The sequence below is a fragment of the Zalophus californianus genome, chromosome 9, assembly GCF_009762305.2.
Source record: "Zalophus californianus isolate mZalCal1 chromosome 9, mZalCal1.pri.v2, whole genome shotgun sequence".
In the NCBI taxonomy this organism is placed as follows: domain Eukaryota; kingdom Metazoa; phylum Chordata; class Mammalia; order Carnivora; family Otariidae; genus Zalophus; species Zalophus californianus.
Window position 1 is genome coordinate 80,088,509 of NC_045603.1, and position 26,678 is coordinate 80,115,186.

Genomic DNA, 26,678 nt, shown 5'->3' on the forward strand with positions numbered 1-26,678 from the left:
CATCTCAGACTTTGGCTTCTTGAGGCCAGCGGGCTTCAAGTGTTTGCATTCTTCCTAGTGCCTAGCATAGCCCAGAACCTTATTGGCACTTAGTTTCCGCTAATGTGTTAGTTAAGGAAGACAAGGACAACTACACAACCTAAGGAAACACAAGCACCAGTGAGGCGAATCCATGGTGTATTTGGATGCTGTTGTTACTTCAGCTGTCCTTTTGTAGTCCAGATCCAAGACTGATTGTGGTGCAGCCAGAATCCACACTATTGTACCTGAAATTTTGGCCTTTCTGTGCACGAGTGAAGGTCACGGCTCCAGCACTCTCCTCCCAGAACCAATGGTAACTCTGCAAAGTGCAAAAAATCATTACCTCTTCAGCCAGACTCATTGGATACCTCTATCTGGATTATTCACAGAGTAATCATGGGAAGTCAAGTTTTCTTCCTCCTAAAAATCTGCTTTGGGATCTTCCTGACATTGGCTAATGGAAATGTATCACTTTTCTTAGCTTTATGACTGATAAGCATGTATGCCACTGAGATTTCTAATTAGTTCATGTGACATGTTCTTGATGTAATGAATTGTAGTTTTAACCACTATGCTAAAAAAATAAAAGTATGTTTTTAATGCTTTTTGTAGTTTATCCTGAGTGTCCGACTAGATTATAGGATCTCGTATCTGCTGTCAATATATAAGAAGGAATTTGGAGAGAACAACGAAAACATGGAAACATCCACCAGCGGTTCTCCAGATACGTTACTACCATCAGGTATCTCCTTTGTGTCCGTATTTGCTCTGTAGCTTTCGTATTTTCAGACCCAGTAGTATTTCCATGAGACAAAAATGTGGAAGTAATACCTGCCAATGACATGACGAAACTCAGACAGGGCATTAGATGACTTGCCTAGGATGGCTGGGAGGATATTTGCATTACTTGGTGCTCAGTCCTCAGAATGCAGTTTACTTTGCAATCTTCACAACTCAGTGAGGTAGAGGTGCTGTTGATTGTGCCATTTTACAGATAAGAAAACCAAGGTCAGACAGGTTAAGTTACTCGCTAAACATCATGAAAGTAGTAGAGCAGGGTTTCCTTGGAGGTCTCTCCAACTTCAGAGCCTGAATCTTGTAAGCATCATGCTGTTTTGGTGAAAGTCCAAGGGAACTTATTTGCTTGATCAAAGAAGCAGCGTGAAATGTAGCTGTGGGGCAAAAAGGTGTTTTGTAGGAAGCTGTTGCCCAACTCAAGAATAAAGACATGGTATTTCTCAAAGGTCTAAATGGGGGTATTAGTGTGTATGTGTGTGTTTACTTTGCATGGTTATGAACTGGTACTATATGTCAATTTTTCACATTTAAAAAAATGTGAGAATGAAGCCAGTCTATCTCTGTGTAGGAGCATAATGAAGAAAGCATAAAAATTGTGAAAATTTTGTGGCTATCGAAAGTACCTTATGAAACCTAAGAAATATTAAATTTCCACTTTTCTGGATAGATCCTACCAGTAACAGCGGGTTAGCAACTATGTTGTCTTAAAGATTTAGCCAGGTCACAGAATTCTTTTTCTGAGGATAAGATTTGTACACAGATATGAAATTTTCTTCTAATCACAACCACCGTGAAAATAACAGGTATCCTCCTCTCTTTCACCCATTAATCAATATGACAGGAATGATTCAGTGATTGTGTGTAGTTAAAATGGATGGTAGATCCGTGTCCTGCTCTCTGACTCAGTACCATCTGAAAGGCAGCATGCCTCTGTAGACAGAATTAAGCTTTCCTAAGGGAGAGGTCACTTCTGGTATATTTGCAACCATGTTGTTTTTATGCTTCCCAGAAGTATAGAACCCTAAAGGGCTATTTCCAGGAATGATATGGCAGAACCAGAAAATCTTGCTGGTGGTTGCATTGACAATATCATAAAAATTATTGGCTCTTAGAAGCCAGACTTCTGGAAATAGAAGCTCTAAGTGTCAGTAAAGAATAGGGGGAACCCTCAGAAAACCAGTTCTCTCTGATTTACCTGATCTCTTTCCTTGGTTGAATCTGGAAGAGAGAGCTTTCCGGGGAGGATTCTTTTTCCTTTTTTATAACTTGCTCTGTTTTCTTTTTAAGCTTTGGAGATAAGAAATAAATAATGTACTTATTTAAATGTGTTATTTTAACTAAGATATCTTCAAAATATTAGTGGTGAGGATGGGTGAGGAATCATGATTGGTTCACATTAAAAAAAAAGTTAATGTCCCATAAGAAGAAGGGATGGAATTTTAGAAGAAGTGTGGGTAAAAGGGTCATGTTGTTTGGAAGTACCATATAGTAACAAGGTTCATTATTGCTATATTTTGATTCTTTAAAAAACATCCTTCCATGTCATCACCCCATTAAATTATATGTGTTTACATATGTGTGTGTGTGTGTGTGTGTGTGTGCGTGGAGTTGATGCATATAGATACATGTTTATACAGGTGAAGCAACTTTGTAAATGGTGCTTTCTGGTCTTCTAAATATATCTTTTGACTATAGCAATATATATTTAAAATATGAACTTTGTTTAAAATGATCTCTAGGTGGACTTAGATCATGACTTTTTAAACTGTTACATTTGGTGGCATAAAGAAATTAATACAAATATTTTTAGGTATGCTAATATTGATATAAATACTGTGACTCCTTACTTGGATATGATAACAAATGGATTTTGCCATTTGTCTTTGCAGCTATTGTTCCTGATATAGATGAAATTGCAGCCCAGGCAGAAACTATGTTTGCTGGAAGGTATAGTAACATTTATGTATCTTTATCTTGTGGATAAGATTTTGCTTAGAAGTCTATTGATACTTTGTTATTGTTTACGTCCCTATATTTATTTAATTTTAGATCCTTTATTGTTGCCAACGTAATTTTTACCAGAAACAAAGCTGCTAATTTACTGTAGAAGAGAAAGCATAGCTTTTCTTTAGGTAGGTCAGGGGAAAAAGACAAGAGAGATGAGATCAGCATATTGAACTTTTCCCTGAATTCTTTGCTTTTCTTTCCTCAAATAATGACAGCACACGGATGCCCTTTAAGTCCCTTGGTATAAATAGCACTGCATCTTGCAAAACATTGCTTTCCTGCATCTGAGAAATTTGAGGCAAGAAAGTGACTTCTTTCAATGTTATCTTTAACTTCATTTGTGAGAACTAAAGCTATTTTCTGCCAGTTGGAAATATCCCTGATTAAAGAAAGCAAAATGCCTCTGGTGTGACTACCCTCCTTTGTTTATAGGAACCCTGACATTTATTGTTTTAAAGTTGTTTCTTTCTTTTTAAAAAATGAAATAGCAGTAAAAATGAAAAGCAAAAAAAGCCCTAAAATGTCTAAGCTATAAATTATTGAGTTTCTTGCATTCATTTCTATTACAAATTTGCCATGAGAACCTAAACGAATTTCACACTAAGCCCTTTGTTGCATTTTCTTTGGTTAGAAAGACAAACAGGAATGAAGAAGGGGACCAAAAAGGATTTTTTTTAATCTCTAGTGAACATTTGGTTTAGCTTTGTTTTTATATTGTTTTGACAGCTTTTGTTGTTGTTATTGTTGTGTTTTCCTATTTAAGTAATTCACTATTCCCGGGAAGAGACAATAAATCAGTGTATGATTTTTCACCTTAGGACAAACTAAGGGTTACAGAAGGGGGGTGGGGAGATGGGGTAACCCGCATGATGGGTATTAAGGAGGGCATGTGTTGTGATGAGCGCTGGGTGTTATACGTAACTAATGAATCACTGAACAACACTACATCAAAAACTAAGGATGTACTATATGGTGGCTAATTGAACATAATAATAATATTAATAAGAAGAATAAAATAAAAGCTTACTAAACTTCAAAAAAAAAAAAAGGATCTCGTATCCAGTGCAGTCTTCCCCAGGGTCTGAGCATACCAAGCACAGAGAGCGGCTCTGGCGACGGCTGTGTGCGCACGTGTGTACATGCACATGCACGTGCCCTTGTCCTTCCTGGCTGCTCACCACCTGTTGTGGAGAGGTCTCTAGGGCTCTGGGCAAAGTTAGTTGTTGCTGTACATCCATCCTAGTATCTCTTCTCAATACTAGAGTTGAAATTTTTTTGGATCAGTTTTTGGATTATAGCTTTTGTCTGTGTCTAGGTGAGCAACTCATCCTGCTTTGCCTGGTACTTTCCCGGTGCAGGTCCTGAAAAGTCCTCCATCCTGGGAACCCCCTCAGCCTTGGGCAAATGGGGATGGTTGGTCATCCGTGGGCAAACACATGTTTTGTTTTTTGTTTTTGTTTTTTCTTTTTTTTGTGCTTTGTTTCTTCATCAGTTACATGAAGGGAAAAAAGTAAAATGATCTTCCTTTTTACTTTCCAATTTTGGGGGGAAAAGTCATATAACTCTGAGAATGTATACACCATTTTAACCACTTATGAGTAAATTTTTGGTAAATATAAGTTATTTTAGAATGATTTTTGGTTTTATAGAAAGGAGAAAAATCCAGTTCAACTTGATGATGAAGGAGGCAGGACCTTTTTACGGGTCCTCATTCATCTGATCATGCATGACTACCCTCCTTTGCTCTCAGGAGCCCTGCAACTACTGTTCAAGCACTTCAGCCAGAGAGCAGAAGTTTTACAGGCATTTAAACAGGTAAGATTGAGGAGCCCTCACTGCTGCTACAGCAGAAGCTCCGGAAATATTGTTTGTAACATCTGACCTGACTTCACGGTTGCAGAGTTAATCAGACTGTGTGGCTTCTCCTAGAGACACTTTCTATCTTTAAAGACAGATGTGGCCTTGTTTTAAGCCAAGACATGATCTATTTTAGAAAGAGTTCCCCACAAATGATTTTCAGTTAATATCGTTAATGTAAATGACAGGCACGAAGTTTTAGGAAGGCACTGGGGGAAAATACCTACTAGGAATTTTGTTGTCACTGCTGTTATTTTGACCCCAGATTTTACTGATAAATTTGGATAGGACAAGCAGTAGCACTGAAATAAATATTTTGTGATGGAAAAAATGTATAAATACAAAAGAAAGTACCTGCTTTGGATCTGATCTTTCTCTTTGTCATCTGAATGACATCAATCTTGAGACTACTAATGAATAATACCTAAGTGCTTACATGTGTGTTTCACTAATATTTATTGTATTTAATAAAACATTGATTTTCATTAAGAAGTTTTATAAGAATATATTAAAATATGAAATAATTACAAGAGTAATTATAGAAATAGATATAATTATGCATAATTTGTATATGACCTGTAATACATATAAATTATAATAAAATAAAGGTTTATAACATGAGGTTTTGACCATATCAGAATTTTCTTCCACTTGTTTCTGTATTTCTACCTCTTTTCAAATAGAGTCTCGGGAAAAATTAACTTTAACGGTGAAATTAGAGTTAAGGTATCTTTTATTTTAAATTACTCGTTAGCACTTTGCTAGGACTCACTTTTTAAAAATATATAATTCTTTATAACATATGAATATATTAGGTAGTGTTCACAGATACTTCCTGGTAAGTTTTCACGGTCAATATATATCTAAAATATCCATAAATATTCTAGAAATATTAAACTTCACCTGAAACACATTTGTTAAAAGACTTGGGATTTTTGACATCAATGAAATAGGAATGAAGGAATTTCCATAAGTAAATTGAGGGTTCAAATTCTTCTGTTTCCAGGTGCAATTGCTGGTGTCCAATCAAGATGTAGATAACTACAAGCAAATCAAGGCAGATCTAGACCAGCTTCGACTAACTGTAGAAAAATCTGAGCTGTGGGTTGAGAAGAGCAGCAACTTTGAGAATGGAGAAATGGGTGAAAGTCAAGTAAAAGGTGGTGAAGAGCAAATTGAGGTTTGTTTTCAAGATATATTTTGAAATAAACCAAACAATGTCTTTTAATCATATGCCCTATAAGCCAAAATTATCCATAAAGAAAAATTTTGTTCTGAGTAACAGACCATACAATTTTCATTTGCCAAATCAATTAACTCCATAAACCTGTGTTTTGGTTAATTCTTGTGGGTCTTGTGGGTCCTAAGCATAGACCCGTAAAGAGGTGAAATTTTGTTGTTACCCTTCACTATGGCTATTTATTGCCAACCTGTAAATCATTTCTTTCTTCACTGCTTACCCTTATATAATACGTAAAAATAGTTAAATGGAACAGTATGCTTTAAGTGCCAGCATGAAAATACCAAAAATCTGTATTTACTCTAAAGAGTGGTAAGATGGTGATCCTAAGTCTTCCGTTGTATAGGTTTTAGTTTTTGGTGGGTTAAGTAGTTGTTTTCACATTTCACTAAATACTAAATAACCATTTAAAGTTTTTAAAGCCATGTTTTAGTGGTAATACTTGGCAAACCAATGCCAACATCCTAATTGACGAGATATTGTTTCTTAAATTCCTGTCTCGTGTTTTATTTAGTTGTTTTTTAATCTGCAGGAATGTAGACTATTTAGGGAGGTTTACCTACCCTAGCTTTTCTGTTTGATGGAATACCCAAAATATTGTGTGGTGAAAAGTGAAGACAGAGTAGGAGATAATTTCAGTCCTCAAAATGTGGAAGAGTCCTGAAGGCAAGTTCATCTGGTGGGTTACTCCTTCTTCCTTGTCTCAGGACTACTTACCACTAATCTGCACGAAATGTTAGACTTAAATTTTTAGCAACTTTTTTCTGTGATTTTATAATGGAAGTTATTAGAATGTAGAATTCCTACTCCATATAAATTTGCTCTTTTGTTGTTGATATAGAGTCATTCCACAGCATATTTAAGAAATAAGAGGACATTTAACATTTATGTAGTACTTGCTATACATCGTCTTATAGCAGACATTTTCATACATGTTATCTCTTTTTAAATGTTACAACAAACTTTGGAGAGAGTTAGAAAGACCCAACTGAGATTTTAACCCAGGTCTTTCAGAGGATAAGTTCCAGGCTCTTTAATTGTACAGTTGCACTTTCTGGTACAATATTTAAAGATGTTAAGAGGTGTGTTATGCTTTCACAAGGCTGGAATACCTCTTTTGCAAATACATACTGTGCCTGTGCACATCTTCTAGAAAATAAACAGAATGTTGCTTCCCCTTTTAGAACATTGCATTTTTAAAAATAAAGAACAGCTCTAAACCATAGGAAAATACTCTTTGTAAAAGTTTGCAAAAAATCATGTAAGCATATAGGTGAGATGTTCCATGAAGGATGTTAGTCACTCATCTGCGGTTTAAATTCCTAATTCTCTGAGCAAAGTGGAGAAAGAGCCTTCATCAGTGTGTATATATATATGTGTATCTCCATGGTATCCCCTAAGGAGTTTAATAAGCAATTTGTATTGATGTAAGAAAGAAGATGAATAAGTTGTCTGATTGGGGATACCTTAGAAACAAAACAGCATTCCACGTGGGTTATAAATCTATTTTTCTAGATACTTGAGAGGAATATAAGTCATTGAAGTGGGAATTTGTTTACTATTTGTTGAGTACAGGATTTATCAGTTCAGAAAACGGTCATGATTTTAGGTATTTGAAGCAGGAAGTGATTTAATACAAGGAATTGCATTTTGGGAAAGTCTCAAGGAGTACGGCTTGGAGGCAGCCACCAGACTGTTGATTTCAATGTCAGACAATCATAGCTAGGATTCTGATTCTAGAAGCTGCTGCAGCTGCTGCCAGTGCTGCGGCTTCACCACCACTCACTCACACCTGGAAAGCACAGGGCTAGATAACGGAACACCCTCAGGTCTCTCAGGAATTTTCTTCTCAGCCCTTACAGCCACAGAATGATGGCCTTCAATGGGTAGGGTATTAAGAGCATGGGTCTTGATGTCACATACCTTAGAATTTGCCGCTAAGTATATGTGTGACTTTGGGCAACTTATTTTAATTCCCTGTTTTTTTTTTTTAAATATTCATTCAGTGGACGTAATAATGGTATTTCGCTCATGAGAATACTAGATCAGATGAGCAAACTGTGCACATGGCATGTCAGTTAATACAACTTCAGTGTGAAAATAGAAACAAGAAGGCGATATGTTATTTACCAACAAGTCAAGGAAGTAAGGCTCCAGCTTTAATTAACTCATTTTCTCAGTGTGGTCACTATGGACCAATAGACGTAATTTTGGGACTGATCTTTTCATGGTTGCATCATGGAAGCAGCATCCTGGACATCACATCTCTGCACGACAACACCAAAAAGAGTATCTGTGCCTTTTTACGCATTTCTGAGACTCCTGTGTAGGAGCAAGGAAACCTCTTCCAGACATCCCTTAGTAGATTCTATCTCATGTCTCCTTGTCCAAAGCAGGGCCACATGTTTACCTCTAAACCAATGGATTATAAGATTAATTTAGCCTAAGTAAAGGATGACCCTCAAGCTCTAGGATACCCTCTCCTGAATTACATGGGGGAAAGGGTAGATAGTAGAACAAAATTGAAATCTGCTATCAAGGAAGAACAAAGAAAGGCTGTTGGTTAGCAACTGACAGTGTCTGCCAAAGTCAGTAGTCAGTGACTGTTTGTTATCATTTTTATTGGTTTTTATGCACAACATATTGTGCTGTTTACTATGATGGGTATGGAATTATGAAATGTTAGAGTTAATATATACTCGTAGGGGTATCAAGTTCAATTCCCGTCTGATACTTATTTTCTCTCTAAATAGCTCATGTGAGTGAGATGTTTCTTAAAACAAAACAAACTTCTGTGATGGCAAATTCAGTAACTCTTGAGGTAGCACATTCTATTGAAATGAACACACAGCTTAAGAAATAGAATATTACTAGTAAGAAGTCCCTGCGGTCCCTCCCTGTATGCAGGAAGAGCCCGTTATCGTGAGTTCATGTTAATTTCCTTGCTTTTCTTAATGGTTTTTGCCACCCGTATTTGTATCTCTAAAACATGAAAAACATATGAAAAATATTCCATTTAGTCTGTTTTGGATATATTTTTGCCCTCCTTCCTTGCTGATGTGTAGCTGCAACTCATTCATTTTTTTCTAATATATATTGGAGAATGCGCATTACACTTTATGCACATGTTTATCTAGTTAACTGTTGGTGGACATTTTCATTCTTTACAGTGCTAGTGTTTTTAAAGAAACTTTGCTACCAAAAGCAATGCTGCTTTAAAAACTTTTGTATGCCACCTGATGCACATGTTTAAGAGACTCTTCAGATTAAAGACTTAAATATGAGACCTGAATATATAAAAATCTTAGAGGAAAATACAGTAATTTCTTTGACATCACTGTAGCAACATTAAAAGCTTTTACACAGCAAAGGAGCCCATCAACAAACAAAAAGGCAACCTACTGAATGGGAGAAGATATTTTCAAATGATATATCTGATAAGAGGTTAATATCCAAAATATATAAAGAACTTATACAACTTAGCACCAAAAAACCAAATAATCTAATTAAAAAATGGACAGAGGACCTAAATAGACATTTTTCCAAAGAAGACATACAGATGACCTAACATGATAAGATGCTCAACATCACTCATCATCAGGAAAATGCAAATCAAAACCACAATGAGATACCACCTTACACATGTCAGAATAGCTATAAAAAGACAGGAAATAACAAGTGTTGGCAAGGATGTGAAGAAACCTTGTGTACTGTTGGTGGCAATGTGAATTGGTAGCGCCACTGTGGAAAACAGTATAGAGTTTCCTTAAGAAATGAGAAATAAAAATACCGTATGATCCAATAATTACACTCGTGGCTATTTACCCTAAGAAAATGAAAACACTTCAGAAAGATATATGCTCCCCTATGTTTATTTTATTATTATTTACAATAGCCACGATGTGGAAGGAACTTAAGTGTCCATTGATAGACGAATAGATAAGGAAGATGCAGTGTGTATGCACATGCACACTGAAATATTATGCACCCATAAAAAAGAATGAGATTGTGCCATTTGCAACAGCATGGCTGGACCTAGAGGGTATCATGCCAAGTTAATTAAGTCAGACTGAGAAAGATAAATACCATATGATTTCACTCATATGTGGAATCTAAAAAAAAACCAACAAAACAAAACCCAATGAATAAACAACAAAAAGCAGAATCAGACCTATAAATAGAACAAACTAATGGTTGCCAGAGGATAGGGTAGTGAGGGATGGGCAAATTGGATGAAGAGGAATAGGAGATACAGGTTTCCAGTTATGGAGTAAGTCACAGGAATAAAAAGCACAGTACAGGGAATATAGTCAATGATAATGTAACAGTGTAGTGTGATAGATGGTAGCTACACTTGGTACCATAATGTATAGAGAAGTAGAATCACTATGTTGTATACTTGAAACTAATGTAACATTGTGTGTCAACTATCCTCAAATAAAAAAAAATTAAAAAAAAGATTCTTCAGGATATATATTTAGGTATAAAACATCTAGAATATTTACTTTTACCAAATAATGCTAGTTGTTTTCTGAAGACCATGTGACACTCCTTCTAGCATTATATGAGAGTTCTGTAGCCCCATATCCTCATGACGGCTGACTTTCTCACTTTTTCATTTTTGATAATTGGGTGAATTGACATATTTTCTCTGTTGTGATTTTGTGGGATTACTCATGAGGTTGAGCATATTTTCATAGGCTTATTGGCCATTTCACTTCCTTTTCCATTTTAGATTAAACTAAATCTTGTATGGGCAAGGTAATTAAGTCCTACCTATTCATGTATACCTACTACGAAGGTTAAAAATATTTTTGACTTCAAGTCGTGTGGTAATGCTATAGTTCAAACTTGAGTACAGTCTTTTCATTTATTATTTCTTTTTTCTTCTTTGTTGTATTGGTAAAAATTTCCAGTATAATGTTGAATAGATGTGGTATCCTTGTCTTGGTTCAGATATTAAAGGGAATGATTTTAACATTTCACTATTGAATATAAGGTTTATTATCCATTTGTGTTTATAGATACCCTTTATCAATTGTGGAAGTCCCCTTCTATGCCTAGTTTGCTAATTTTTACCATGAATGGTTATTGACTTTAATTAAACACAGTTTATACATCTATCAGGATTGTTATTTTTCTTTAATCTTAACCTGCTAATTTTTTAAAAAAGTTTTTATTTAAATTCCAGTTAGTTAACATACAGTGTAATATTGGTTTCAGGTGTACAGTGTAGTGATTCAACATCCATACATCACCCAGTGCTCATCCTTAGTCCCCATCACTTATTTCACCCATCCCCCCTTAGTCTGCTAATGTCAATAACACGAATCATAAATAGAGCTCCTACCATAGTAACCTTGCATTCTAAAATAAATTTATCTTGTTGGTAATTTTTACATTATTAAATCCAGTTTGCTAATATTTTGTTTAGGTTTTTACATCGTCGTTGTCAGTGAGATTGGCCTGTAAGTTTCCTTTGTTCTACTGTTCCTGTCAAGTGTTGGTAACAAGGTTAGACTAACTTCATAATAAAATGAGTTGCAGGATCTTCCCCTTTCTACGCATATGTTTAGATATGTATTCTGTGAATGTTTGATAAAACGCATCTGTAAATCTGCCTGGGCCATGGATTTAGTTTGTGGGAAGATTTTAACTACTGATTCAATTTTTTTGATGGTTATAAATTCATTCAAATTTTCTATTTTGGGTCAGTTTGCTGTATATTTTTCTAGCCATACGCTTTAGTTTTCAAATTTATTGGCATACATTTGTTCATATTCTTTCATTATCTTTTAAAATTTCTGCTATCTCTGTTGCTGCAGGACCACCCCCTTTTTAAAGATTTATTTATTTTGGTGGGGGAGGGGCAGAAGGAGACAGAGTCCCAAGCAGACTCCACGTTGAGTGCAGAGCCCAACTTGGGGCTGGATCCCAACCACCCTGAGATCACTACTCGAGCCGAAGCCAAGAGTCGGACACTTAACCAACTACACCACCCAGGTGTCCCAAGACCCCTAAATATCTATCTAAAAATAGATATTTAGATACATATCTAAACATATGCGTAGAAAGGGGAAGATCCTGCAACTCATTTTATTATGAAGTTAGTCTAACCTTGTTACCAACACTTGACAGGAACAGTAGAACAAAGGAAACTTACAGGCCAATCTCACTGACAACGACGATGTAAAAACCTAAACAAAATATTAGCAAACTGGATTTAATAATGTAAAAATTACCAACAAGATAAATTTATTTTAGAATGCAAGGTTACTATGGTAGGAGCTCTATTTATGATTCTTGTTATTGACAAACAATATTCTTGATATTGTTTACTTGTCTTAACTTTCTTATTTTGACCCTTTAGATTTCACTATTTGTGTTGTATACTTCTGTGGGTTTTGACAAATGTATAATGTCACACATGTATCATCTTACCAGCATTGCACATATTTTATTCATGCTTTTTAATGAATCTATTTTTGGCTTTGTTGAGCTTCTGGGTTTATTTTATTATATTTATTCTACTCTCACCTTTTATGTTGACACACTTTTCAGACTTTTTAAAAAATTAATGGTATAATTTCCTTCTAAAGAACTGCATTCCACAAATTTTGACAAATGCCTTTTATATTATTGTTCAATATTAGATATTTTAAAATTTTCCGTTATGATTTCATCTTTCTCCCAGAATTACTTGGAAGTGGGTTCTTAAATTTCCAATGTCTAGACAAAATTTATCCCTTTTTGTTATTGAAGTCTTAATTAATTAACTTGTGGCAAGAGAATGTGGTTATGATGCCATCAGTTCTCCAAAATTTGTTGAGACTTGCTTTTTGGCTTATTATATACCATCAGGTTTTGTGAATGTTTTATGTGGGCTTGAGAAGAATGTGAACAGGTATCGGGTTCCTTGTATATGGCTAGTAAGTTAAGCTTCTTGTGTTTGAATCATTTATTTACTTACTAATATTTTTGTTTTCTTGACGTTTCAATAGTTGAGAGAGGGATTTGTTGACATTTGCTTCCAGTTTTGGCTCATTATGAATAATGATGCTATAAATATTTGACTGTTGGTTTTGAGCTTTATGTTTTTGACTTCAGAAATGGGGGTTGAAAGTGGGCATGTTCTCCTTCTTAGAGTATTTGTGATTACCTTGGCCTGTTGCCAGGGGTCGCTGCTAGCCTGAGACCATGATGCTTTCTCCTCCTACATCTGTCTGAAGGCAGGAGTCTCAGGTTTCGCCCCCTGAATTTGACACTTGCTTAGAACAGACTTCACCTCTGAGTTGCTAGTATTGGCATTTACCTTCAGAAAACCTTATCATGTTGCCTTGAAGTTTAGAGTTCTGATTTGGTTTCAGCATACTTTTTTTTTTTTTGGTAGGTGGAAGGTGGGCTTTTGGAGTCTTCCTTTGTTTTCTGTGAGCCCAGAAATGTACTTAAGATAGGCTCTTTATCTAGGATGTAGCTGTTTTGTAATAGGAGGGCCATTTGCAGTTTTTAAGTTTGCTACTCTTGCAGGAGTTCATGGGAATGTGTTTACTTAGATATTTAGTAATTAAAAAAAAGTATTATGAACTTAGATTCTTTGGAACTTTATAGGTATAATACCTCTGAGGGTTATGTTTAATCCAGAGAAAATTTCATTTGCTTCTATGAGGCACTTTCGGTTGCTATATTTTTTGTAACCATCTTAAACAATGTTTTTGGCTTGGGACCTTTGAGGCCCCTTTACTAGTGGGAATTCTAGTCCCAAATCTTATGAAAGTGGGCTTGTCCTATAGGAGCTCAGGAGAATTCTTCTCCCTTTTTTTTGTCTTTGACCAAGCCAAGGCTAAGGCAGGTACTCCTTTCTACTTCTGTGGGCCACATCTTTTCCTGCCTTATCATTCTGGGCGGCTTCTCTAAGGATTCCTGGTTCTAAGGCAGGGTCTCTAATCAGCGCTCTGTCTTGCTTGGGATTCAGGCTTTGTTTCCTTTCCATTGTGTGTGTGGGACGTATTCAAACCCACTATCAAGGTTATCAGATATGGACAGACGCCCTCAGGGTGGGTCCTGCTTGAATCCAGGGCTTGACTACTACTTGGAAATTTTGGTGAATCTTTCTTTGTCTGGCCTCCGTTTACTTCCTTTTCTTTACTAAAAAGGGATCTTTTTTTCTAAAATGGGACATTTGAAAGATTTTATCTATCACTCTTAGATGCTGTATACTTGGAGGGGTTTCTCTGCAATTCAATTTTGTTACATTTGACAGTTCTTAAATTTTCTTTAAACTCTTAAGAGACTCGGGCACCTGGGTGGTTCAGTAGGTTAAGCGTCTGCCTTCAGTTTAGGTCATGATCCCAGGATCCTGGGATCAAGTCCTGCATCGGATTCCCTGCTCAGCGGGGAGTCTGCTTCTCCCTCTTCCTCTCCCCTCTGTTCTCTCTCTCACTCACAAAAAAATAAATAAATAAAATCTTAAAAAAATAAACTCTTAGAAACTCTTCCGCAAACTTCTTTATTTTGGGCCCATATGTTTATCCGTTTAATGTCTGTTTATTGATGCTGGGTTTGAGGCCATGTGGACCATATCTGAACCACCTCTATTTGATTGCTGTGTGTCTCTCTAGAGCAAAATCCTTCTTTTGAACATTCTGCTTAAAGTATGATTTTGGTTCCTTCACCATCATGCCTATGTAAGCCTTTGTACATACCTGAACTTCTCATTTCCCTTCTTATTCCCTTTCGATCGATACCTGTAATCAGATCTAATGTTTGAGATGATGGCTCTTGCCCTCAAAGAATGAACACATAGAAACAATATGCCAGAATGTCTGATTAAATGCTGAGCTGTGTGGTCAGAAGAGGGAGGAGTCAGTGTGGGCTGGAGGACTTGGAGAAGGCTTCACTGTTCTGAAGGGTTGGGAGGATTTAGTTAGCTAATATATTCAAGAATAATAAAAAGAGAATCAGTTCAGCAAGAATAAGTGGTTTGTATTTGAAATATCTGGAAATTGGGAGCCTCTGAACATTCTTGGGTTGGGAGGTGAGTATACCGTCTTGGAAAATTTGGTCTGGCAGAGCAAGAGACTAAAGGTGGGGACCAACTAGGAGCCTCTTGCTTAAATTGAGGTGTGAGGTTATGCAAGCGTGAACTAAGGTGGCAGCAGTAGAAATACATACAAATGGGTAGATTGAGAAGCCAGGAGAATGGTACATTTATAATAACTTAATATAAGAAGAAAAAAGTGAAAAGCTACAAAGTTTCTAACTTGTACACCGCCAAATAATCTACACTTTGCAATGAGCCAACTGCCAAAGATAGTGACAATTTATTGTAAACAGGATGAAATATGTCACAATGTCAATGGCAACAGCCAGTAGCAGGCAGGACGGACTCTAGCAGGCCAATACAGATAATAATCCTTTGTTGTTTAGTAAATCTTTACAAAGGCTCTAAACACAGAATGATTAGCATTGTTTTAAAACAGATCATAATGGTCTAACTTTGTGCCTGCTTAGATATCAGAAGACCAGATAACATCAGTGTGATATTTTAAAATGTGATTCTTCATCTTAACAATAAAAATCTTTCCTATAACATAAAAGTTGTTTTTTTTTTCCCCCTCAACAGTAGGTTCTCCTTACTCTGGGCAAGAAACGGGAATGGATAATCTTTCTACTAAGACTAACAAATCTCAGCGTATGATCCAAAATTATCCTGTTATTGTAGGGAGATGGATGGGATGGAGTTGGTCACCTAGTTAGCCCATTGCATCCCTAGCACCTATGAGCTTTACTACCTGTTGTATATGATAATATTTTCTTTTATTAAACTTACCTTCCGGGGCATTAAAAAACTATACCATCCTTGTTGAAAGATTAAAGGCTAGAGTATAACAAGTTGACAATATCTGTAGCATTAGTAATTCATTACATTCAAATAGGTGTTGAATTCTAAATATAGGAAGGTGGGATTAACTCAGAAAATCATATCCGAATGGGTTAAGTCAGGATTGCACTTTATGTTCATCCACCTCTTTATTAAGGGTTGAGAAGCAGGTCACTTGGGCATCATTGAGCTTCTAAGAGAAGTTCCCACACATGTTATTCATTTTGACTGTTAATTTTTCTTCACAACAATTGTGCTTCTGTATCTGTATGTCTATATCTCTATATTTATTTACGCACCTGTATTTGGTTGCCTGCTTCTTTTTAAAAAGCTTACTCATACTGTCACTGATCTAGAGTCTAATATTTGAGCCATCTATCTAGTTTTTACCTCAGGGACTACTTTTTTTTTCATTTTCAGGGTTTCTACTTGGTTCTTTTTCACATCCATGCCTTCTAGATTCGTATCTGCCTGCTTAGCTTCATATTTTTTTGTTCTTTTAATGGATTTGTAATGTAAGGAACAGAGTTAACTGAAAAATGTCCCTAGGGGCTCACTCTGGGTTGTGTAGACAACAGGCTGGCTGTACGGTGTGTGGGGAATGTGGGAGGCAGGGTCTTCTCTTCTGAGAAGCTGTACACCAGCTTGGCTTCTGATGGGATCTGTGGCTTCCACTCCTCAGCAGGAGCTGTCCAATTCCTGTGGGTGCCGTAGCTGGTATTCATGATAAATTCCTATAATTGATGGGTACCTGAATCCAGACAGCCTAGTGCCCAAGAAGTAAGTTTGTGTGTACCTTTGCTGGTAGGTTGCTCTAACACTTGCCCCATAAGAAGTTACTACAAGGTGGGGATAGGCGAAGTTACTCAGAAATCTAGACCCATACTGGTGTTTGGCAGAGCACCCAGCACCTACTGTGGAATGATGGAAGGATGGGGGCACTTGCCTTCTCTTGCCGGCACTTGGCTTGTAGTTTTCCCCTTTACCGATGAAGCTATCCTTGACCTCTGCTAAGTGATGCTGTGGAGTCAGCCTGAGCATGCAGCAACCACAGAGGGGTCCGCATGATGTGAAAGACATTATTCCTCACTTTATGATTATTTTAAACAAATTTCTAAGTCCTTGAAGATTTCTTGACTGTTTGCATTTCACTGGGAATGATATACTCTCATTATTGAGATTTCTTGTTGTCTTAGCATTAACTTTCCTCATAGGTATTTGGATTTTATGCAAATTTATCTTAATGAGAGAATGAATTTAATTCCTTCCTTTCTTCTCTCCCTCCTTTGCTTCCTTCCTTTGCTTTTTCTCTGTTTCTCTTGAGATACACTTTCCTTGTCTCATGATTTTTCTGTTACCTCCATATGCTATTATTCTTTTAAAAATTATAAAAAAATTTTTATTTTTTTTGAGGGAAAGAGTGTGCAGGCAGGGGGGAAGGGGCAGAGAGAGAGAATTTTAAGCAGGTTCCATGCCCAGCATGGAGCCTGACATGGGCTCGATTCCATGACCCTGAGATCATGACGTGAACCAAAATCAAGAGTTGGATGCTTAACTGACTGAGCTACCCAGGCGCCCCATGCTATCATTCTTTAAAAGCAAAAACTGGTGTCCATTCTTTGCCTACCACTTCTGATCTTTTTCCTTTGATAAAGCAAGCAAGCAAGAAGGCAGATCCCTCTAGAAGGTTATCTGCAAAAAAACCAAAAAAAAAACTCTGCTTTTCCAAGTGTTAGTACTTTGATTCTGCACAGCAAGGAAAATAATTTTACATAAACTTTGTTTCTTCAGCAAAACTTATGATTGACTAACTCTTGACAAAAGCAACTGGTAGAATGTCTAACCTTCATGGCTTGGTTTAGATGGAGTCCATGTGCTTTAGACAGAACCTTCCTACATGACCTGATCAGTGAGGGACACTGTGGTTATTGCATGAAGAACTTTTATCCATTAATTTTGTAGCGTGTTTTCCTGCATTTTCCTTTTCTGAAGTTTGTTTTCTTATCTCCTTTTTTTTAATTTTTGCCCCAGACTTCATTGTATATTTATTTCATTTGTTTATATAACATTACATATCCCTGTCCTTTGCCTCTGAGCAAATGCTACTGAAGGTGATGGCTGTAGATGAGTGTCACAAAATAAGTCCTTTCATAAGACATACAGCTGAAAACTAATTTTTGGTTTTGAGTCAAATGCTACTTTTACACATCCTCATTCTATTTGGTTGTCATGTAAATTCTTAAATGTAATGCTTGTATCTCCTGAATTTGTTTCTTTAAATTACTTCCATTGTAAGAATCTTTTCCCTTCTTGTCCTTTGGGCCTACATTTACAATTAATGCTGTTTTAGGATAAACTTAGTATTTCTCCTCTTGTTATAAAGAACAGTTACTTTCTCACTGTTTTTTTTTTTTTTTTGCTTTGCCACTTGTTCTTAATTTAATATAAGTTGTTAGTGAGGATTCTAAGTTCCCATATGGTTTATTTTCCTCAGCAGGTGGCTTTTAACGAAATTCTAGAAGTTGATTCACTTACATCAGAGTGTGCAGATGTCATTAGACCAGGCATTAATGTTTCTGTAGTGATTGCTTGCCAAAGAGGGAAGTCTGAAAGAAGGTGCCAATGGCTTTGTCTTACATTCTATATGGACAACCCGCTTCTCACAGCTGTATCAGGGAGTGTTGTGATATGATTGTGACTGGGGAAGCTTCTTTCACTTAACATATCAGGTATCAGACATAGTCTGTAAGGGCTCTCTTATATTGTGGTTTTCATTTCCTGTACGGTGCTTTGTTATTCTCTGTCACCCTGCTGACTAGAGGGTTGCCTATCCTTTCTGTGTTTTATAAAATACTGGGGAGGATTACATAAAAAAGTATTATATATTATATTACATAAATAATTATAAAAAGTATTGTATAGTGCTGTACTGTAATGGGTTCCTGTTGCATTTTTATGAAAACAACTATGAGTTCACATTGAACATACTCATCATCAATATATTCCCTGTTTTCCCAATATCCCTCTAATGCACTGTAGTGGCGCACACCCTTTTTTTGGTACCTTATTTATCAGAGGTATAGATAGTTGAGGAGATTTGGGATGTTTTCTAGGACATCTGATTAAACATCATCAGATACTAATTAAAATGATGTCAAATGAGTCAGAAAATACCAATATTGTATTTGTCTTGGGACAAAGGGAAAGGAAAATAGTTTTGGGGTCAGGTTAGAAATATGTTTTTACCCTCTAGAAGGGAAAGTATTTGGGCTTGAGCTGAGGGAAGTGTGGAGGGAATTTATCTGCCAGTAATGGTGGACATCACCTCTTCTGCACATTGTAGATCTTCGGCCAAGTCTTCAAGCAGCCTTAGATGCCAACCAGGGAAGCAGAAACTGTCAGCCATGACCCCATAATTGTCCAAATTAGCTTTACATGCAAAGTTAGATAAGTAGATCTAGGGTGATTTTAGGGCTCTGTCACCCTCTAGGTATCTTCCTAAATGACTGGTATATGATGTTACTCTTAGATGGGAGGGAGGAAAAATATATTCCACGGTAAGGTTATCATTCAGTTGTCTGAAGGAGGTGACATTTGTTATGAAGACCTGCAACTAAATTATAATCTGATTGGTGAATCAAAATATAAAAGACTGGTTATTGGATTTTCTTTCACGTTTTGGAAGAAGGTGGAAAGGGAAATGAAGGCATTTGACATCTGAAGTTGGGAGAATGGTGATTGGTAAGTGATGTCACTAATGGAGTTGAATAATGGTTATAGGAAGAGAAGGCTAGGGATACAGATGGGGAGCAGAATGCTTTGCAGACTTGCTGACTTGACAACATTGCTGAGGAAGGACATCCTTTAACTTCATTGGGGTGGGGACAAAGAGAAGACATGCACTGAGCTATTTTAATCATGCAGCTGCAGATGCAGGCAGTTCTACATTGTAAGATTTGGAAAGTCTTTTTTTTTTTTTTTTTTTATAAGCACGATTGCCCTTGTTTAAATTAAGGAGCCAGATTCCTATTAATGGTGCCAATATTTAGTTCACCATGTAGTTTATACAATATCACTTCCCTATATGATTTTTGCTATTGATATAAAAGAGTTTGCTTGACTGATGCAAAATAAATTCTGATAAACATTCAGGATCAGTATTTGCTTAGGTATTCACTTTTTGAGTCTCTGTCTAGAACTCTGTTACCCATCCAATTTCTAGACTCTTCCAGAAATATCTAGACCCTTCTAGACTATTCTTGCTATATTGTTTCTAAACCTACTGTTTTATGTTACAGTAGGTAACTAAATGCTATGCAATTAAAAATCTAGCTGCCTCTATGAAATCACTGAACTTGGAGTTCGGTTTCCCGTATTCCATTAGAGGAAATAAGTTCAAATTCTTCCAGATGACAAGAAATAATTATAATAAAGTGCAAATATTTTCTCAGTGCCATATTTATTCTTCATCACAGTTGTCAAAAGGATAATTTGGGTATCTACTATATGCATGGCACCGTTCTCAGTGTTACACATTTTTTTTCTGAGCCTGTTCAGCTCCGGGACTCTGCATAAGTTACACTTCTGCATTTTGTATCTTACTAATATTTTGACGTTAGAATGAAGGCATGACTTTGTAGATTTGGCCACTGACCTAAGATCAAAGTTACATAGGATATAAAACATATAATCAATTTCTGCCCTTTCTGGAGGAAAACTTTTGGAACACCTTTACTTAGAGCATTTTGGCATCAAAATAAGAAAATGAAACCTAACTGTAATTACATAGTTTACATATTTCCTAAATTCCCCTGATCTGCTTCGGAATCATCCAGATGTTCTGTGGGTTAATATTTTTGTTCCGTTTAATTACATTGAATTATTTTCTGAAATTAAAAGGGGCTGCTTATTGAATTCTCCAGGGCTGCCTCTTTTTGTTGACTGCTGGCGATTTTAAATTAAAATAATTTTTCCTCATAATTCCCATACTTACATAGTTTAGCATTGTCTGTATCTTCCCCTGGGCTGAACTAAAGAGCATAGCTTTTTGTAATGTAGTATATTTTGCTTGAGATTACTTTTCTTAAAACAAGACAGTTGCATTTTCTTCAGGTCATTGTTTGAAAAATAGACTTAAATAATTTGCTAAAGCTTTGACTGTGTTTTCAACTGATTTTTTTAAAGGTGACGTATATCAGAAACATCTCCTTTCCACTATAGGAGCTTTGTCAGTCTTTAGACTTGGTAATATCTTAATCCTGGTTTGTAGTACAAACTTGTTTTTTTTTTAATATTTCTTTTCTTCCAGAAAAAAAATGAACATGGCCTTTTTAAATTTCAACCTTCACCTTTTTGATCAGAAAAAGGAAATTTCATTATATTTCTAGCTTTTGAAATTTCTGCTTCTCATCAATAATTTTTGCTATCAGATAGAAACCCTGTTTGTCTCATTCTCTGACCCCCTGTCTTTGTCCGTCTAAATACTTTCCATTCATATCAGCACTTGGGCTCCTTCCCTCTACTGCACTGGCTTCTCTTAGGTATGTAGCTTTACATTTGCTTCTACAAGTTTTTAGGATTCACTTAGTGCTTGTTGTCTCGCAGACAATCTCTCGCATTCTTTTTTCTCTTTATTTACCTGCAGTGGAGGTTGAACTGTTTTCCTTTCCCTCCTAGCATTTGTTAGGATGGATAGGTGACACAATCCTGGACTCCAGCAGTAACACTGTGAATGTTTTCAGTGTTCACTAGTCTTTACTTTTTGCAGTTCCAGTTCTGTTGAGTGAAAGAGACAGGTGGTCAGAAAGGTAGAAAGTAATCTTGAAGACTATCAACGAAACGATAAAATAAGGAGAGTGGGGTTTAAAGAAAATGATGGTGAACTACAGAATCAAATGCTAAAGAAAGTTTTGGTGATTATGAGTCATTGGCACATAAAGCAATTTTAATACAGTGTGGTAGAGAGTATTCTTTTGAGAAATCTAGTGGGGCCATAACCTGAGATGCACAAGTACTCCCAAAGATGGGCAGTATCACTGAAAAATGCTTGGTTACCCTCAACTTAACCATATTTTTAAAGAGGTGAGAAATAATCAGTAGACAGCAGAAACTCCTCATGCACAGGAAATAGAGATGAAGCATGGAGAAGAGGCAGGGGAGTTGGAATTTGAAAAATCAATACACCAAAAGTTTTTTTTTTTTTCCTCTGAGACACAGCAGGAAAGGTAAGTAGGTGGATGGTACTAGAATTTGCAGGTGGAAAAGAGGAAATGTTCATTTGCTCCATAAAATGGTAGGAGAGGTTATTTCCTAAGGTCGCATTCAGATTGGAAGCCTCTATCTTGGACAGTATTTGCCAGGAACAGAAGCAAAGACGAATACAAAGCTTACTAAGTGGTGATGGGTCAGCACTGGTCAAGTCACTCTCCTACTTGAAGCCTTTCCTCAGAATTCTTTGATGAGCATGGACAGTTTTTTCCTTTCTTTCTTGGTTTGTATTAATTTTGTGATTTGTCATGGAAACAGCTTGGGACAAATGAAATTACACTGATTGGCTTTGCATATTTTTGTTACTTTTCCCTGAACTTAGATTGGGGTCCCCTTTAACTGTGAGAACCCAACACCATCAATATAGTCAGGAGTTCAGTGTGTTTTTGACTCAAGTTGGACTTGACATTCATCCCAGTGCCATTTTGTACATATTGTAAACCAGGAAGGCAATCAGGTCCCACTCTACTGATTGCCCTCTCTCGTGCAACGCGCACTAGCTCTTCTTGCCATCCTCTGTACACTCTCATATGTGCTCTTTCTGCAGTACCTTTGGCAAAAGTGACTTCTTCACCTAACAAGTGCCCCCCTCCCTTCACATGTCTCTCATGCTTAAACAGTTTTCATCTTTCAAGACCTGGGCTTTCACTTGACCTCTTTCATAAATCTGTCTAAAGATAGAGCTATTCTCCCTTTCTCTGAATAGGGAATTCTGCTCAGTTCAAATCTTTATTTTCATATTTCTTCCAGTTTTCTTGGTTAGACTGTAATTTTCTTGTGAGAAGGACCACATACCCTATTTCTTTTAGATCCACTCACCTTCGTCTAGTACCAGGCATGTATTAAGTCTTAATAAATGCTCAGGTATTAAATTATTTGTAATGTGTTTTATTTTTATTTAGTGATTTTAAGAGTTGATATTTAAAATATGTCGCTCCCTATATTTGTCTTTTATTGTGCTGCTACATATGGTTGTTACAGTGAAATATTTTTGGCATTTCAGGACCTCTTAATAAGCTTTATTAATTTAGTAACTTAAAATATTATTTTTTAATTTAAATTTTATTTTCCTTTCTTCATTTTCATGGCTCTGTACATGCTCGGATGGCCCCAAGTCATGACTCCTAGGGATGTCATGGTAACCTGGCAGAGAATTCTTGGGTTAAAGTGTTCTTTCCTTCCATCTCTGATATGTTTTTTCAGCTGTTATGATATGCTTTTTCACCTTTTTTTTACCCCCTGTAGTTTATCCCCCATGATAAAATTACACATCTTATCCCCTGGATTTTTACTATTCCTTCTCCAATCAGGTCTATAAAGCAATGATATGTCTGGTATATTTAGCATAAGGAAATACACTGTGTAATAACTTTTCCTTTTTAACTGAATTCATTAATTATTAGTAATGCCATCTATCTTGTAATTTGGCTGTTATTGGGAATTGGTAATTTGCATGATTCCTTCAGGCCAAGGAAGGTTTTATGGGATAAAAAAGTAGAACGGTAACATTTAAGTTGAAAAATAAATTACAAAATAATTATCAAATATATTTATTATTTATTACAAAATAAATAAATTTGTTACAAAGCTATGTATGGGGTAAAATACATACTTGTGTTTATTTTAGGAATCAAGCATTTTAAGTCCAGTGCAGGATGGAACAAGGAAACCTCAGATTGACAGCAATAAGAGCAATAACTACCGGATTGTAAAAGAGGTCAGCACATGTCAGATGTTTTTATATGGGTTTATATTTGGGTGGCAAATAACTTTTGCTTGTGTATTACATTTAATGTTATATTCCTTATATTTAACGCTTTTCTTCTTTTTAAAAAGATTTTGATTAGACTAAGTAAACTCTGTGTCCAGAATAAAAAGTGTCGGAATCAACATCAACGATTACTGAAAAATATGGGAGCTCATTCGGTGGTGTTGGATCTTCTGAAGATACCCTATGAAAAGGTTAGTGCTTAGTTACTTTTTTAAAAAAAAAGTTTTTATTTTGATATGATCTCAAATATATAACAAAGTTACAAGAATATTTTTCCCTGAACTGCTTGGAAGTGAGTCGCCAATCTGATCAGCCCCGAGCCCTTTGGTGTGTGGTTCCTACACAAAGGACGCTCTTCTTCCTGCATAACTGCATGACAAGCTTCCAGATCAGGGAAGAGCATGACACTTGACTGCCACTTAATCCTCAGGTGCTGGTCACATTTCTCTCATCATCTCAACTGTGTCCTGTTTGACAAAAAGGTCCACTTCAGAAACAGGTGCTGTTTGGTTGTCATGTTTGTATATCTCCTCATGCTGGCACTCCTAGGAAACTGACACTTTTGAAGATAGACCAGCTCTTTTGAAGACTGTTCCTTCATTTGGGCCAGCTAATATTGCCTCATAATTAGATTCAGTTATGCATCATTGGCAGGAACATAACAGAAGTGAGGCTAAGTTCTTCCCATCACTTTCTATCAAGAGGCACATAATTTTGATTTTGATCCCATTACTGATGGTGTTTACTTTGATCACTTGATTAAGGTGGTGTCTGCCAGGATTCTTCACTGCAAAGTAGTCATTTTCCCTTGGTAATTAATGAGTATTTTGTTGGGAGGCTCTTTGAAACTAAGTAAATATCCCGTTCTTCATCAAATTTTCAATCTATTTATTCACTTATTTATTTTAATCTGTATAAATTTGTAGATACTCATTTTATTCCCTAGGTTACACTAGGCTTCTCTAGTTATCTTTTTTATTCTCAGATGGTCCGCAGTCTGCCCAGTGACTCCCCTTTGAGCTAGCTTCTCTGTCCTCTAACATGCACGTCATTCTTGAGTAGTTCCTTGCTTTTTACACATTAAGATGTTCCAGGATCACTACGCATTTTTCTTGCTCCAGCTCTGGAATCAGCCATTTCTTTAAGTGGCCCCAGTTCCATTGGGGGAGAATGACTGTAGAAGCAAAGTTCTGAGAACTAAGTGTACTTACTGCTTTTGGGGTTTCATTCTTCTAGGCCCTCTAAATAGACAAAGCCAAGGAACATATGTGTGTGTTGAAATACTCATTTGTTAATACAGTAAATAGCTAATCTTCCATCACTGCAGCAGCCCCCTGTTCCATATGGACACCCTCTGCCCCTCACTCGGGCTCTGACAGCACCAGGGTGGATGCCCTCTTTATCTCCCAGGTGTTACCTGCCATGCCATGCCTCTCCTGGTGCAGATGTTCTCCCCACTTGGACTTACACTCCTCGGATGGGGTTGCTTCCTGATTCAGCTTACTTTTTAACATGTAAACTTATCAATTCTACCCTTCCTTAGGTGGCATAATTCATTCTGTGGCACAGAATGCAATAAAAGAATTATTGAAAGGCAACAAAAGGTATTAAATCCTCAGCATTTACTACCCACATTATTTCATCTTTGATATTGTAACATAGGCATTGGACACGTGATCAAGTCCCTTCTTCTAGTAATATAACTTAGCATTCAGTATTTTACTACTACATTATGTTTATAGGTTTGCTCAGTTTTAATAACTGGATGGTGCAGAAACAAAAAATAGAGTAAGAGGAGAGTTTCAAAAGAAATGTCAAATACAGTGGAACTGGTCCTGGTGTTCTTCTGTGTTGGCCAGCTTTCAGTGGGAACTGGGTATTCCTGTGGCTGAAGACTCATTGATGTCTTTCTACTATCCATGCATTACACAAGTAAAGGAAAGTGTTAGTAGATTTTGAATTAAAATTTCCTATTTTTAAGTCAGGAATGAAGTTTTTGGTCTCATTTACTCTTCTAGTTAAATCATCCCTATTTTAAATATGAGGAAATGGGTCTATTAATGATCTTGGGCTCTTTGTTTAGTTATAGATGGCATAAACTATAGACTCTTAGAAAAAAACAGAAAACATTAAATTATTTATTAAAACTACTACTAAAAACATGAGTCCATTTTGTATCTCTGACACTGTCTACATGACAAATTGGATAATCAACTACTCAGAAAAAATTTAGGTGGTTTCAGTGATATCTCCATAGTGTTATGGGACTTTGAAAAACGACAGTGAATACGGAAAGCAACTTACAAGTACATGTGTTCAGAAAGAGGGGGACCCAAAAAGATTGGGGAATAGAGGAGATCAGAAAGCAAAGAGGAAAAGGAAAACAAAGAGGTGGAAATAGACAAGATAAATAGCAAAAGGATGGGTATTAAGGAATGCACATGTGGTGGTGACCACTGGGTGTTATGTGCAACTAATGAATCATTGAACACTACATCAAAATACTATATGTTGACTAATTGAACATAATAAAAAAATAAAAAAATAAATAGCAAAAGGCCAGGGTTGAGGGGAGGATGGAGTCGAGATGAGGTCAGAAATATATATAGAGAGAGAAAGAGAAATTTACCGGGGTGGGGGCAGGGAATAGAGGAAAAGTGAATGGAGAGAAGAAAGGGACTAGGGACAAAGCAAGAGGATGAGGGATGACGGATGCTGGGAAAAGGCGCAGGAAGGGAAGAGTTTGAGAAGGAGGAGCATCTAGAAGGTAGGGAAAGAGGAGAAAACAAGAAACCGGAAGATTCGGATACATGAAAATATTGGGAAAGAGAGCAAGT

At 36.5% G+C, this 26,678-nt stretch overlaps 1 protein-coding gene across 3 annotated transcripts in view; it reads left to right on the forward strand.

Annotated features, from left to right (window-relative positions):
• The window catches only part of ITPR2 (inositol 1,4,5-trisphosphate receptor type 2), a 499,981-nt gene that overhangs the window by 191,488 nt on the left and 281,815 nt on the right, over positions 1-26,678 (forward strand). For all 3 annotated transcript variants that reach the window (XR_003519864.2, XM_027593395.2, XM_027593396.2), the window contains 6 exons: positions 634-763; positions 2,709-2,766; positions 4,476-4,641; positions 5,690-5,863; positions 23,698-23,787; positions 23,907-24,032. Coding sequence is in view for 2 of the 3 variants with exons in the window: in XM_027593395.2 (XP_027449196.2) it covers positions 634-763; positions 2,709-2,766; positions 4,476-4,641; positions 5,690-5,863; positions 23,698-23,787; positions 23,907-24,032 (744 nt within the window). In the remaining variant the exon portion in view is untranslated. The remainder of the gene's footprint in view (positions 1-633; positions 764-2,708; positions 2,767-4,475; positions 4,642-5,689; positions 5,864-23,697; positions 23,788-23,906; positions 24,033-26,678) is intronic.